Source organism: Botrytis sinoallii (assembly GCF_014898435.1).
Source record: "Botrytis sinoallii strain Bc 23 chromosome Unknown BSIN_012, whole genome shotgun sequence".
Taxonomy (NCBI): domain Eukaryota; kingdom Fungi; phylum Ascomycota; class Leotiomycetes; order Helotiales; family Sclerotiniaceae; genus Botrytis; species Botrytis sinoallii.
The window spans coordinates 857055-872283 of NW_024066039.1; the positions used below are offsets into that span (position 1 = coordinate 857055).

The 15229-nt window shown below is 44.6% G+C and overlaps 4 protein-coding genes across 4 annotated transcripts; 2 read left to right on the forward strand and 2 right to left on the reverse strand.

The window, feature by feature from the left end:
• Positions 1-262: 262 nt before the first annotated feature.
• EAF02_007274 (uncharacterized protein) lies at positions 263-1408 on the reverse strand (the record flags this gene model as incomplete). The annotated part of the gene is made up of 2 exons (XM_038903322.1): positions 263-498; positions 595-1408. 2 exons carry the CDS (start codon positions 1406-1408, stop codon positions 263-265), a joined length of 1050 nt encoding a protein of 349 aa, XP_038756801.1.
• A 1997-nt stretch (positions 1409-3405) lies between these two features.
• Positions 3406-6137, forward strand: EAF02_007275 (uncharacterized protein; the record flags this gene model as incomplete). The annotated part of the gene is made up of 5 exons (XM_038903323.1): positions 3406-3551; positions 3596-4697; positions 4750-5412; positions 5471-5819; positions 6040-6137. The coding sequence occupies 5 exons, from the start codon at positions 3406-3408 to the stop codon at positions 6135-6137; spliced, it is 2358 nt and encodes a 785-aa protein (XP_038756802.1).
• A 47-nt stretch (positions 6138-6184) lies between these two features.
• EAF02_007276 (uncharacterized protein) lies at positions 6185-7645 on the forward strand (the record flags this gene model as incomplete). Its single annotated transcript, XM_038903324.1, has 1 exon — positions 6185-7645. The coding sequence occupies one exon, from the start codon at positions 6185-6187 to the stop codon at positions 7643-7645; it is 1461 nt and encodes a 486-aa protein (XP_038756803.1).
• A 2045-nt stretch (positions 7646-9690) lies between these two features.
• EAF02_007277 (uncharacterized protein) lies at positions 9691-11931 on the reverse strand (the record flags this gene model as incomplete). The annotated part of the gene is made up of 4 exons (XM_038903325.1): positions 9691-10656; positions 10837-11543; positions 11645-11702; positions 11773-11931. 4 exons carry the CDS (start codon positions 11929-11931, stop codon positions 9691-9693), a joined length of 1890 nt encoding a protein of 629 aa, XP_038756804.1.
• Between the last annotated feature and the right edge of the window lie 3298 nt (positions 11932-15229).

The window sequence follows — 15229 nt, forward strand, 5'->3', positions numbered from 1 at the left end:
ACGGCCAAGAATCGAGAATAGTCGTGAATTAGATATGGTGACGGTGATCAACCTCTTTCTGGATCGTGGTTTGATTTTGGCCTGTTGCTCTATATTATTTTGATTGTTGTGCTTTATTGTATTTTCTTGGCCACCACCTACTAAAAAAAGCAATCGCTATGTCAAAGTCACTCATCCACTTGCTTGTTGATGTGGCCGTCAGAATCTTGTTCGTCTTGAGGACCTCAATTCCTCACAATTCATCCAAAAAAGTAAACACCGTTCATCTAGATCTTTGCGCCAATGACAATGGAAAATTGCCAGTTCCAAATACACGAAATAGTGCCTTCTCGCGACGATCTCTGGCACGTTTATTCCAGTAACCTGAATATACGACTTGCTCCCAAACTCTGCACCTGGTCCAGGAAAGCACCTCGTCCTTTCCGTTGAATGGAATATTGCTATCGATGGAAGAATCATGTCTATTGTTTTGGACGTCTTCACACGACTTATCCAAAGCTGATAACAGATTAGCCATGCATCGCTGACATATGTCAACTGCCGTGGAATGACAGCTTGCCTTGGAGTTGTGCATTTCTGAAGGGACATACTAACTTGGTTCAATAAAAGGAACGATTTTACCAATCGACATGTAATATCTACCTCTTGCGTTCTCGAAATTCATTCGATGATCCTCGCGATCCCTCCTACCGATTGTAAAGTTTGTCCTCTCTTTATACCCTAGTTCAAATAACTCCTTGTGAGCAACATTCATGTGGAAGATAGGCATCAGCGCCTCGAGATCTTCCGAAGACGAATTATTAGCATGCAAGCCTACCTCTAATCTGCCTATGCCTGGCAATTCCAGACTTGGGAACGAAGTCGTGATGACCTCAGTCAATTTTCTGAGTTGTCCAAGTTTATAATGTTGCTGCTTTTTGATTGGAACCTCTGTTTTGTGGTATGGGAATTCAATATGGATTCGGACGTCTCGGACTCGCCTCAAGAGTGGTAAATACGTGCGTAGGACCGTTTCTACGTCGTCGACGAGCATACTAGGCGGCCACATATTCTTCCAGGGTTCCCCCAACCATGATCTGAGCTCAGGCTTAAATACGTGCACGATACAGAAACGAAGTCGAAGCCTAGCTTGGCCATAGATAAAGTCTTCAAACCTGTCGTGTATCTTTTTGTTGACGTAAAGGAGAGCCATCTCACTCCGAACATCGTCGGACTTAACCCTATCATAACGTTCATCCGTCACATCCATCACACGCCTTTCTACTGCGTTCTCAAACTTGAGACTTCCGAAAGACCAGTAATGCGCAAAGATACGCAGATGGATTTCGGTAGGAAGCAAGCCAAATGCTGGCATCGATTCTGTACTTTGAAATTCCGGATCACTTGCTTTCGGAGGTAGTGAAGACATTGCGAGGAGTTCACTGAATCCAGATTAGCAAACTCATGAGTAATAGACAAGCGGCTACACTCTTCGAAGGCGGTATTCTCAGCTAGTAAGCAAATCTTCACTGTGATCTCTTTTTCGGGGCCTCAAGAAGGTTCTTTGCTGGAGCGGCAGATCGATGGTAAGATGACAGAAAGTCAAGATGAAGAACAAGAGTCAACCCCCTATATTTCGGAATCTACAATACATTTCTGCTTACTTGTTTGCTGCAAATGATGTCCTCCACTCACCTGCTAGAGGGAATCATGAGAACTAAGATGATAGCAACAAACAACCTGGGAACTTCTCTCTCAACAAACAACTGAACTTCATCCCATGTATCCAACAGTGTCAGGTGATACTATCCCTCAATCTTCTCGAATGATCTTGCAACCATAAACACAGACACAAAAACGATAAGGAGATCCTTTGCTACAAGATTTGGATTGGGCATCTTGATTTGGATATTTGCCTTTGCCTAGACATGTATCAGGACCTCACAAACAGCTAAACTTTGATTGTCAAATTTTCAAGCTCTTTTCAATTTCTTTCTGGGATTTTCATCGCAGATAGTTATAAGATACCAATGCATGAAGGGGAGTTTAATGGCATGATGTACCAGGGCTATCAGCAGCATTCAGGTTGAGTCTGTAGTGTTCGTTGAACTACTGCTCTGGTAGCTCTGGTAGATTCATAGTTGATGAGGGGCAGATCAATTAACAAGCTGCATACTACCAGATACGTACATTCACCAGCGCTTTCTCAATGCATAACGTAGGATGCTTAAGAAATTGAGAAATTTTGCTTAGCAGCAGCAGAGACCCGCAAAGGAATCAGATGACAAAGGCGGCTTAGCTGCTTGGCTCTTCTACCCCCTCACTTCAGGTCCTCAAATCTTTTCAATCTAGTTGATTGGTTTGATCTTAGACAGCTAGAATTTCAGCAGAGTTTTATTATATTGATAGGTAATCGGATAAGGTATGTGATTTCATTCAGGCTTTCTTTGATGGAGGAAGGGGGAAAGCGGGGAAACTGTTTGAGATTCACAAGGATGAATGGCCTCCCGAGGTCGTGATTGAGAGCAATTTGCAAGTGAAGACCGACAGAGATTTTCCCGTTAATTCTATATCAGGTTAAGGGCTGTTACTGTATTGATTCGAATCAGTGAATCTTCCCACAGCTAGGAAGATGAACAAACTTGAAAACTTGACGAGAAAATATTCAACAATCAAGAAAGCTACTGAGATCACTTGCAGATGGATCTGTGTAACATTTCCTATAGTTCTAGTACACACATTCCACAGATGGTTAGAGTATGCAGTATACCTGGGTAATAGAAGCCAAAGTCTTGTTGAACTGAGAACCCAGTTCACAGAGCCAAAAACAAAAGACCTGTAGACACGTAAATACACAGGCTCTGCATAATTGTGATGAATGTCCCATTCTTGGACAACCTTGGACAACCTTAGAAAGCTTTACTTCACTCTTTCTTGTTTGAAACTCCATATGGTCAAGTATGATTGATGTCTTTCATCTTCATGTTATGATAGAGAAGGAGGAAATAATTAGGCGAGGCTCGAGTGAAACTTCCAGGGGAAACAATGAATGGCCAATGTGAACACTGAACTTCAGTACATTCACTTTTCAAATTTACTGATCGAAAACAGACGAAACTGAGAAGTCCGAGGTCATTGAAAAACTTTTCATGCTCATTTCATTCTGTACTAGCGTATTCTATTAGTTCGGGCAACATTCTCGTGACCTTGAATTATATTCTCAGTAGGATAAACAGACAAGTTCTCAAAAAGATAAAACAGAACAAAGTCTTCGACCATACACAACAAGCCTCAAAACTTTCTGTACTTCTTCTCTTAAGTTCTGTATTCGAAAAATATTAATTGCTGCGCAATAAATTCTTTTTCGCCAAACACAAATTACCTCAACCTCGAGGTTCGAACTGTCTATTAGACAAATCATACAAGATGGATTACAGCAACGGTCTTGGCATCTCATTTGGCACAAACTATTCAGAATTTGAGGAACGTGATGGCAGTTACGAAGAAGCAATTGAATCCGACAACCATCGTCAAGTTCACAATGGCCAGCAGATGGAAGACAGTGGAGAGACGTCAGGATATCAACCATCCTTTGAGTCTCAACTTGCCGATCCAGACATTACTCCCCGACCAAACTCTTCTTACCAAACCAGTTCACCCCTATCAACCAAATTTCAAGTGGTGCACAAGCTCAATCCTATGGTCAACCATATCAACACAGTCAGCCGAGCACTTCCTTCCATCCTTTGGAAAATAATGGACATCTTCAAGATCACATGAACGCTATTCTTGCTTCACACAACGACTATGGCCAACCCATTCCTCAAGCTTTGCAATTTGGCGCAGATCCTCAATTCAATAATCATGGTCATCCTGATTATGGCTTCCAGAACATGTCGGATCAAACTCGAATGGATACACAACATGGCTTTGGAAATTCTGATATGCGACCTCAGCAATTTACACAGAACATCAACCGGCAGTATGTGTCTCCTGCAGTTATGCAGCACCAAGAAGATCCTACTCATTCCCCATCCAATAATCTTCAGACGTATAGAAATTTATACAGGAACCAAGAAGATTTCACCAAAGTGAGCGATTGTTTGAGCTTTCAGCCAAAGCCCGGTTCTTTGAGACCCAGTCGCTTTCGTCCAGTGCATGATAACACAAGTCAGGTGCGAAATCAACTTGGCGACCAAGTGCAAAGTTCATCTTCTGCAAGACAAGGGAATATTTCAAACAAAAACAACAGAACGTCCGGTCGTGCTCCCGGAAAGAAGGGTGGATCAGCCGAAGAAAGATACTGGAATGGATTCGACACACATCGCTCAATGTGGTCTGTTCAATGTCATATCATCGAAAATATCTTACCTGGATCATGTATCTCTCACTTAACTCCGGGCGAGCAAGAAGGCGTCATTACAATGATGCAACGTTTAGGGTTGGACAAATGGAAGATTACATGCAATGAGGATATCCAAAAATTCTTGGATCAAATTGAGTCATTCAAATCGCATCTCTACGCGAAGCAAGCCCGACTCAGAGCAGAAGCAGGTTTGCCTGAGCTTCCTCCGCCTGAAGAGTATCAAAATCTTCAGGGGGGTGATGACCCTCCTCTACAAGATACATCTTCATTTCCAGAGGTATCACCAAATTATGTTCTTACCTCCGATCATGGAGGACCGATCTTTGGTCAGGATCCAAGAGACTATCGCCTCGTAGGCAAGGGTCACTCGCATCATCCAGATGATGTGTCTTTCATACCAGTAGGCTCGGAACAAGAGGTCGTTGCAAGTCACAAGTTTGCCAGCTCAAGAATTCAACTCGCAAATTCGTCCTCCACCTCTCATTACCCAACGTTTTCTTCCTCCAACTTTCCAATCACATTACGGTATGCAAAATCAGCAAGGACATCCATTGGTTCATCCAAGTGATCTACTTCATCCATCGATGGATCAAGGCATGGATAGACCTTTGGATTTCTCGTATCAACCTGTCGAATTCAATGGTGGTCCACCACAGCAATATCATCACCACGGTCAACCTTTTGAGTACAGCTCCTTTCATGGTCATTCTCCTCGCTCTCTCCATCTCTATCCAAGTAACAACGCTGACCAAAATTTCCATCCAGCTCCACCCCCAGAAACAATTGAAGAGTACGAGGAAGATGACGAACAGCAAGAGGAGGTAACGGGTACTGAGTCTCAGTCTCAGACCGCAAAACAGGAATATGGACCGAAAAAGGAACAGAATCAAGAGCAATCCGAACCCCCACAACAAGAAAACCAAACCGCAGAATCCGAAAGCGAACTCGACTCCGATGGTTGGTCTATCCACGCTGACGAAATGCGTTCTCCACCATCAAACATCTATTCCATCCCCGACCCGCAAATATGCCACCCTCACCTCCACGACCACCACATCGTTTTCCGAGTAATGAGATCAATCCCTTCGGAGCGATAAATAAGCCTCCTCCGATTATTGGGCCTAGAATCGCGTGTGGAGTACTGCTCTGGGTGCGATTGATGAGAATGGGGTAATTAGAGATTGGGATAAGGCAGAGAGAAGAGAAATTGTTGAGGGGAACTGCGGATGCAAGGGTTGGTTTCATGGGAATGGGAGGGATTTTATTATGTGGATGGTGGCGGGGAGAGGATTTGTTGTGATGGGGGAGAAGGGGAGGATGCTTGGAGGAAGTGGGGAAGAGGGAGACGATGAGGACAATGCTGAAGATGAAGGGGAGGAAGATGAACAGTTAAGAGGAGTCCCGAAAGGGTTAAGCAGGCCATTAACTCATGGACCAGAATTAGATAAGGTCGAGGAGAGAAGAAAGAAGTGGAGTATCGCGCAATGATGGCGAGGAAGGTGAAAGAATACTCGCTAGGAAGAAAGCGAAGGAGATAGGAGAAAATTCCAGGATTTGGTTTTGATGGGATTTCGAATCGATGGATGTCGAGTCATTATTCGATGATTGCTGAGCACTTTGAGGGGTATGATGCGAATCAATTCGATCCAAAGTCAACCGGTAAGGGAAACGCAAAGCGAGAACTGTTGATTCAGAGGAGGATCTCGATGAAGGCTCACCAGTCAAGAAGTGGAAAGGAAAGGGGAGAGCTGCGGAATCAGATGAAGAATTGGATGAGCAGGAAGTTTGCTAGAAAATATGCTAACAAGGAAAAGAATAAGGGAAAGGAAAAAGGAAAAAATGTTCGAACTTCCAAAGGAAACGGGAGTTGAAGATTATCTGTTTGGAGATTCTGCAGAAACGGCTCGATGGGCTGAGGGATTGGGTCTCCAGCCTCTGGGGAACGAAGAGGAAATGGATGAAGATAATAACGATTCTGACTTCAAGAACATCAATCCTTCACAGGGTGGCTACGATACCACACGATATCCCAATAACTCCGAACTTGAACATGAATCCGCCACCGCAGATCCCGAGCTCGCAGCAACCGGCATCATCCTCCCGGCCACATTTCCAAATCCCTCCCATCCCTCTTCCGAAGAAGAAATCGAAGCCATCCCCCGACCAGTACCCTACCTCTCTCTCCGCAACCCCGGCCCCTTCAACATCTTTCAGTCCCTCCTCCTCACACCCGAAATAATACTCGAATTCATCCTTCACCTCTCCCCCAAGAACCTCCTCACACTCTACTCCATCTGCCGACCCTTCCACACCATCCTCTCGCACTGGATGGCGCACGCCATCAAATCCATCGTCAAATATCAAGCCCCCTACTCCTACACCATCTACCCCTTCTACCTCTACCGCGAGCTCAGCATCCCCGACCCCCTCGGCACGCCCCACTCCTCCGGTCAAATACGCCGCGTCCCCAGCCTCAAATACCACCAAATGGTGCTCCACCGCTGCCGCGTCATCCGCGACATCCTCGCCTCCCTCGCACGCCACCGTCTGCGCTGTCCCCCCGGTACAAACCACTCCCTCAAAAAAGTCTGGTTCCTCATGGACCTCTCCACAACCCTCGACCGTGTCCGCCTAATCCACAACCGCACCTTCTTCACAGACCACGATCTCTACAACATCCAACACTTCATCGTGAAACTTGACATGCGCCTCAACTGTCCCACCGACGGACCCGGCTCCGATTTCCTCCGCAAACTGATGCTCGGCCAGCGGGGTCTCACCCCGCTCTTCCGATTACTGACTCGAACCGGTTTTACAGATCTCTACGAACTGTACCAATACAGCGTACGCTATTCCTACACTCCCCTCACCCCCGCCCCCGATCTGCACCTCGGACTTTTCGACGTCCCCGCGAATGAGATCGGGATCGCGCATCTCGAGGGCTGGGGAAAAGGATCCAAACATCTCATGCGCATCGATGAGCTCGTGATGCGGGAAGCGACGCGCAGAGAATTGGGATTCAAAGAACACATCATGATGATGCTACTCTGGGGCTATGTGGATCCGCTAACGGGGGAGAATCTGCAGCCGAGCAGAGAGGAAATGTATATGAGTGATGGGGAGGACCAGGAAGCGGAGAGTGAGGGGGATCCGTGGGAGGGGACGGGGATGAATATGCAGAGGTTGGAACAGGTTGTTTTGGGGAGGGCGGAGGAGAGTGATGCGGATGGGGATGAGGAGCAGGAGGGAGAAGAGGAATGGGAAGATGAAAATGAATTTGAGGATGATCCTTGGTTGTGAATTTATGAGTTTGATTCGGCGAAAAGGAAGTTGATCTTCTGAAATACAGAAATGGCTTGAGGCTATTATACTATATCAGGCGAAAAAACAGAAAAGAGACATACCTTTTTTGTCAGATCTCTATTGTACTATAGGAAATATCTATATGAATAATTCACTGCTGAATACCTACCTGATTATCAATCCTAATACAAAACATACATACCCTACCCTAATAATACACGACCACAAAATGACCACAAAAAGAACACAGTAATACATCCCAATCTCCATCCCAATCTCCATCCTTCACACCTTCCACCAGCACATCTTCACATCTTCACATCTCCAGCTTCCACCAGCACATATAAACCTCACCAAACACAACCTCAAAAGCCCAGGATCAATAAATAATCCATTCAATTAATTCAGCCTTTAATTTTTACAAGAAATACCACACACTTTCTTCATTCAAATCTTCAAATCTTCAAACCTTCAAACCTTCAAACCCTCAATCTCTCAATCTCTCAAAGGTATTCAGAATTCCCCCTTTCAACTCAAATTCCATAACCACCAAATTACCTAGATCACAGCACTCCGTCCTCACAAGCACTCACTCCATCGTTAAAAAAAAACCTGGAAAATCTCTTAGTTCACAGAAGAACAACAATCATAGTAGGTAGGGTGTAGTAGTAATCACAAAAGTCACCATCACAGCGAGATATAAAGTTCTAAAAAGTTCAACTTCAACCATATGTATTCATTGGAGAAGCAGAAAAAACGAGAAGTGTTATCTGCATCCTTCAGCCTATCTACTATACTACTGATTTTACCAATCCAGCAATTCACTCCTCTCCTCCAGATCCCATCACCTCCACCCGCCACCACACAATAGAAATCGACGCACATACTAACACAACACCAAAAAACAGAAAGAGTAGACACGAGGAAAAGTAAGCTTGCTACAATGAAAGAAATAATAACAACCTAATCACATCCATCCATCCATCCATCCATCCGTCCATGCATACCATCCCCTAACCATCGACCGTCATCAGACCGTCCACACCCATCCAATAAACTACCATCCTTCCATCCGTCCACCCCATCCATGCCCAAGTACCCCCCAGCCCAGCGACCAAACGATCAAACCTTCTAGCAACCCAGCCCCAAATGTCCTAAATATCCACCTACACCCCCACCCAAACTAACCAATTACCGTATCAGTAAAGAAAACGATAAATGCTTGAATGCTAGTATGTGTTTTCCCTTCTCCCAGAAATGTTACGAAGGAAAAAAAAAGACAGGAGAAAAGACGCAAAGTATTCGACACAAAGTGCTGGAGAAGCCGAAACAAGGTAAAGACAACTTCATCGCGAGCACACACAAACCGAAAGGAAAAATACAAGAAAGCGCAATAGAGAAACTTGAAAACAACATGCAGAAATCCTAACCCTTCTCAAAAAATCCCCTTTGCCAATATCCATCACCATCGCCATCGCCATGCTTTTTTGTGATTTGATCGAAAATGCGTTCGTCATATTTCCATACTCCGGTACGAAGAAGGAAGATCAGACCAGATATTAGACAGAGAAGACCGAGGACCCCGTCCAAACACCCCAACCACATTAACGACAGCACTCCTTCGCTATGCACCAAGCCAAGATCCAACCGATTCAAGTCGAAATCGTCCCTTTATACACCATCAAGCATATTTCGATCCGTTTCCATTTGCTCGCTTTCCCTTTGCAGCCCTGAAGTCAGAATCCACCTTCCGCATTAAAAGAACTCCGCCCTCCAAACTTTGTTCCATGTCAATTTTCCACATCATATAAATTTTCCCTGCCATTTTCTTTATACCGCTACCGATCCAACCGACTACCCATCCCAACCACCCATGTATGCGCTAAATCCACCTTATAAACCATTGTAACAAATCCACAAAGCCCCGACCGATAAATGTCTATCTTTCATTCAAACCCCAAAGCCATCCTGAAATATAGTCACAGAAGAGATAGTCGAAACGTATAAATGGAAAAAGGATGAGCGCAAAGACCAAGAACGCCTTAAGCTGGAGATTTGCTTGGAGCAGCAGCACCATTTTGACGAGCATCACCGCTACCCATAGACAAGTTGTTGATTCCAGATGAAAGGAAAGCGAATGGATCACTTTCACCTTGGTTAGCATAGAAGTTGTTTGAAGGCCCTGCGGATGCTGGACCATTGCTGGCTGATTGGAATGCTGCCTCTGCAGATCGGCTATCAAATCCTCCTGCGCCGGCAGAGTGAACACCAGTTGCAGGTCCGAAGTGAGTATTCAATGAGGGGTATGAGCCAGTTGGTGCGCCAAGACCGGATGGAAGAGCATAAGTGCTAGGTGGGCCACCAAAGTGTTGACCACCATAACCACCGGATGGACCGAAGCCACCAGCAGCTGAGGCAAAAGGACCTGGACCAGGTGTACCAGCCATGGAGTTGGAACCCATGCTATAGTTGTTCGCAGCATCCATTGGGGAAGGATAACCAGAATCGGCAACGACAGCGGCACCAGCACGACTTGCGCCACATCTTAAACAGCTGACATTCTTGGCAAAGTTGTGGTAACCACACCCTTCAGATCCGCACTTCCAATCACCGGCACGGAAAGGAACAACGCCACCACCACCACCCATCCTTCCACCTCCGTGGCCACCTCCCATACCTCCGTGATGACCCATGTGTTGTGGAGGGGGCATCATTGCTGGTGGACCATAGCCGTAACCACCACCACCACCACCATATCCACCACCCATCTCAGCAGCTGGGCCACCACCCATGGCTGGGAATGAGCATCGGAAACAAGCAGTTCTACGCTGGAAGTTAGAGAAACCACATGATGGACATGTCCAGTCTCCAGGGCGAGGTCTGTTCTTGCTAGGTGGGAAAGGAGTAAGAATTTCTGCAGCACGGTCAAGAACGCGACTTGAAGATGGTGAAACCTCGATAGCTTTCTCATTGAGAGCTCGTCCATTCATGCAGAGACTTTCAGCGGCCTGAAATTGTGTTAGAGAATGACCACGAATGTTAAAAAATTTGATAAGTGAAGCAATAGAGAGCCCAAGTAATTTATCGTAAAGTAAAAGAATGAATTCATAAGAAGCTGAAACCACAATTTGATGTTCGTGGCACAACACACAAGATAGGAAAAGATGAGTGGGGGAATTTTGGCTGACCTCTTCATGGGATGAGAATACTGCGAATCCAGAACCAGTTGGTTTGTGCTGATCTGGGGTTCGGAGCGTCCAGAAAGCAATGGGGCGACCACCGAATTGGGTGAACCAGCTCTCGAGCTCAGATTGAGTGGTATCATGGGGAAGTCCTGCCATGTGAAGAACTTTGCTGCGTTCCGAAAGAAAAGCTCTAACATCAGCACGGGCATCCATAGGTCTGGTAAGAACATCAGGATGTTCATGAGGAGGTTGTGACTTGCGAATCAACCCTCTGAGGACTCTAGCAAGTGTAACCGCTTCTTCCATTGCACGACGAGGGGAGGCCGGGGCCAAAGCTTGGAGGTGGAATGGAAGGTTGTGCTTGATTGGAGCACTAGCTTGAACAGGTTCGACTTCCAACGCAGCGCAAATATTTGAAAGCATGGATGGACCGAATGGCAGAGATTCAGGGTGATGTTGTTGCCATCTTTGGTACTCAGTTCGAAGGTCAAAAGTTCTAGAATGTTGTAAATACGGAGGCAGCACAACAGCTTTGTCACGAGCTTCGCGGGGAAGCTGGACTCGAAGATCCCATGAATCAAGTGTAACAAAAGAGAAGTCTAAATTTTGAGATGTGAGGTGCTCGGCAGCAAACGTATCGAATCGGTTGATCGCATCGCGGAAGGTACCTGCAGTACGGACATGTTCCCAAGTAAGAGTAGTCAAGCTCGCTGTAGATAGTTCGTTAGCCAATATTCGGAAGGAACGGTATCAAGGTCGTCCTGAAGGATTGAGGTCCGTATCTGATAAGATGGTTCCGTTCGGCACTTACTACATAGAGGAGTAATTGGAGTGTTGATGGGCTTAACAAGAACACTCTCTCGGTGAAGCTGGGAAATTTCTTGATTAGCAAGTTGACTTCGGCAGATAGTTGGAAGCTAAATTAGGATGAAAACTCACCTCGTCACAAGTTTTTGCGTCGAGTAAAATCCACCCAAGCTCTATCACCTCAGCGGAATCTTTGGTAACGTAAACGCCATGTTCATCGCAAGTGGTAGCAACGTGAATGACAACATATCGATCTAAGTTGCCTTGCTGGCCTTGAATAGCTGTCGACATTTTTTTTTGGAAGCTTTAAAAGTGTGCGAAGTATAGGAATTGAACTATTCTTCCGAATTGAGAGAGATGAGTTGTTGGGGGGAGGGGGGTAGTTGATGTAATCGATGGGACCTCCGAAAAACGAATAGGAGGGTGAGGAAGAGGTTAAGAGGTGAAGAGGAGAAGAGGTACTCGGCAACCAGATTAAGAACGAAGAGAAAGTTTCCAGAAAAGTGCTTTAACCTTAGGTATTCAATATCTAACCTTCGGGAAAGGAAGGTTGGTTGAGAATTGGAGAAAAGAGGGAAAGGAGGATGTGGAGCTAAAAAAATCTTGTGGTAAACGGTAAACAGCGAGTTGGAAATTTGACGGGCAGGGAACATACATTATTTTAGCGGGACGTGAAAAGAAGAGTCTTGTCAGTGAAGAGGAGCTTTGGGATTATAATATGGAGTGAATATTGGAAGAAGAGAGGATGAGATGTATAAATGTTTATTGAATATTGAGTATCAAGTATTAATAAATGTTAAATAAATAAATATTAAATAATCAATATTGTATTTTTAATATGGATGTAAATATATAGACAACCCAAATTACACTTTGCTTGTATTTTAAATCAAAAAAAGAATATTGTATACGGCATTCATCACATTACAGATTAATTATTTATATAATATACATATACACACAGCTACCTAGATAGGTACATATACACATACACATACACATATATATTTAAGAAGAGCAATTAATCATTCATGTACTCGTACTCAGATAGGTATAGAGAGATACTCAAGTTGGCAGCAGTCGAATATCATCACTACATTCATCACGCCTACTCCGACTCCATACATTCAATTGTTTACATATCGTGAGTAATGACATCCTCTTACTACCCACCTGCCTAGCAGGCAAAGTTTACTTTTTATATCGCGCCTTAACACAAGTAAGAGTTCAGGGACGTCCGGATTGGCCCTTGATCCTTTGGGGGGATATTTACTTCTTGTGTTAGTTATGACCTCAGGGTTTTAGATGATTCCTAACTTCATCTCTAATACCTACAAAGGATAGTTGAGGTCTATCTTTCTACCCCGGCCCAGCGGTAACCCTCCCCATACATACGTACATACAATACACGGAGCGTGTCGTAGTAGTAGTGTGAAGCTTATTTGTTCATTCAGCAACCCGTTCCGAGCCAGATATCGCCCTCTAGTACATTCTTATTATTCATAGCTTCCGGACGGATGAAAATCGCAATGTCTAGTACCTGTACTATACTTAGCAGTTCACCAGTTGCTCATCGAAAGAGGGTTTGGAAAATATACTCTGCACTTATACTTCCACTTCCACTTCCACTCACCTACCCTTCCTTACCTAGGTATCATTTTCTCTCTAGTGTCCGTCATTCTAACCTAATCATGCTAGCTGCCATCGATCATTACCTACTTGAGTATATCATGTATGTCAACAACAACACCTACCTAGTGCTCTGCACCTTGGTATTGATACTGGCACTTACCTAATCAGGCTCAGTCGATAACGGATTCGTTTGTACCTGTCAATCAAAATGGGATATAAAATGATTCAGATGCGTCTTCTAGAAAGTGTCAATTTTGACTCCTCCTCCATCTCCCTGTCTGTCAGTTTCACTTGAAAAAGTATGGGGAAGATGAGGAAAAAGGGTTGAGTTTCCCGGCTATTCTAGCCCTAAAGAATTGATCGGTGAGTCTTCCGTAGCTACCGTTACCACGACTTCGATACCTCGTTGGCTCTTCTAACCTCCTAGGTATGTAGGTACCATACTATGCTTTTTGCACGGTTCTTCTATCCGGTCTTCTAAATCACGGACCAGGGGGCGTTAGAGGATAAGTAAATATATCTTTATTGATTTCTGTCAAAACTGTATGGGTCCTTGTCTCACATATACATCTTCTTTTTGTTCCAAACATCATCCCCAGGGGGCTCATCTCTACCGAGTCATAACTTTACCACATAAGAGACCAGACCAGGTACCAACCCGTTGCCAGCGAGTTACCACCCAGTTGCAAAGTATGGTATCTCGAAATACATGCTACCTGCTTCCGATTCACCGGTCAGATATCTTCAACACTTTGACCCAAATTCACGGAGTACAGAGTAGTAAAGCTTGGAACCATATTTACATGGGAATATCCAATATACCGGCATCGATCAGATGATTTTTTCAATCCACTTCTCTGGAATTGACCCATATCTTTTTCTCGTAGCATCGGGAACAAAAAGGGGATCCACAGTTCTACAAAGTATCACCAAGGGGGCCGCCAGGGCGACGGAAGCTTTCTTCTGTGAACTTCTCATTTCTATCTGTGTGAGAGTGGAATTTCATTGAAGTAGTTGTACAACCCGTGGTAAACACGATACACTGCGTGAAAGCCACGATGCCACGAGTCACCTCTATTATCATCCACCGCTGTCGGTCCTTTCATTCTCCTACAACCAATCGGTTTCCAATGCTTGCCCAATTGATGAATCACAACGGCTTTCCATCCTGCTTGGCTGCCGTTGATTAATCAGCTGAGATGTTCCACTGCATCCAAAATGAACCCAAAATACGCAACTGGTACACCGTCTTTCAAACAGAAATCCATACCGGTACCGTACCTGTACAACCTCATCATCATATTTGAATACCCGGGCTCCATCCGGGTTCACCAAATAGTCATCATATCAACCAACAATATGTGATGAACCAATGGGTAATTAGAAAATCGGAAAGGACAACATATCAAATGTTCAAAACAAGCGGTAACGCAAAGGGTAATATTACCCAAGGGAAATGTCCAACGCAATGCAATTCAATTTGTTAAGATCTATTGAAGCCCCTATCCATTCAACAGTACATCATCGTGGGGGTCCATAAGTTTTCCATCCCATTCTCATACGATTAGGAACCACAGTGCCACTATACTCAGCATGATCACCATTCAAGCCTGTTGTAATCCACCGCCACTTGTTCATAACCATAACGGGATTATTTATCTCAAAACGTTGGTCCCGATATGACTTAATAATGCCTCTTTGAAGGAAAATTAAAAAATGGCTGGCGATTGAGAGAACCCCTTGGATTCTTTCTTGTGACTGCGATTCGTTCGTTGCCACCATATCTTGAAGGATTCGATAGGTCTGATATCACCAAACGGATCATCACAAATTTCTATTTGCAGAATACGGCATCCAAAATCGGCTCGGAGATTTGATCAAGGGAAGAACAAACGAAAGTATAAAAATGAACCTTGACGCGATAGCCGCCGTTCCACACATATTTTTCGAGGGGAAA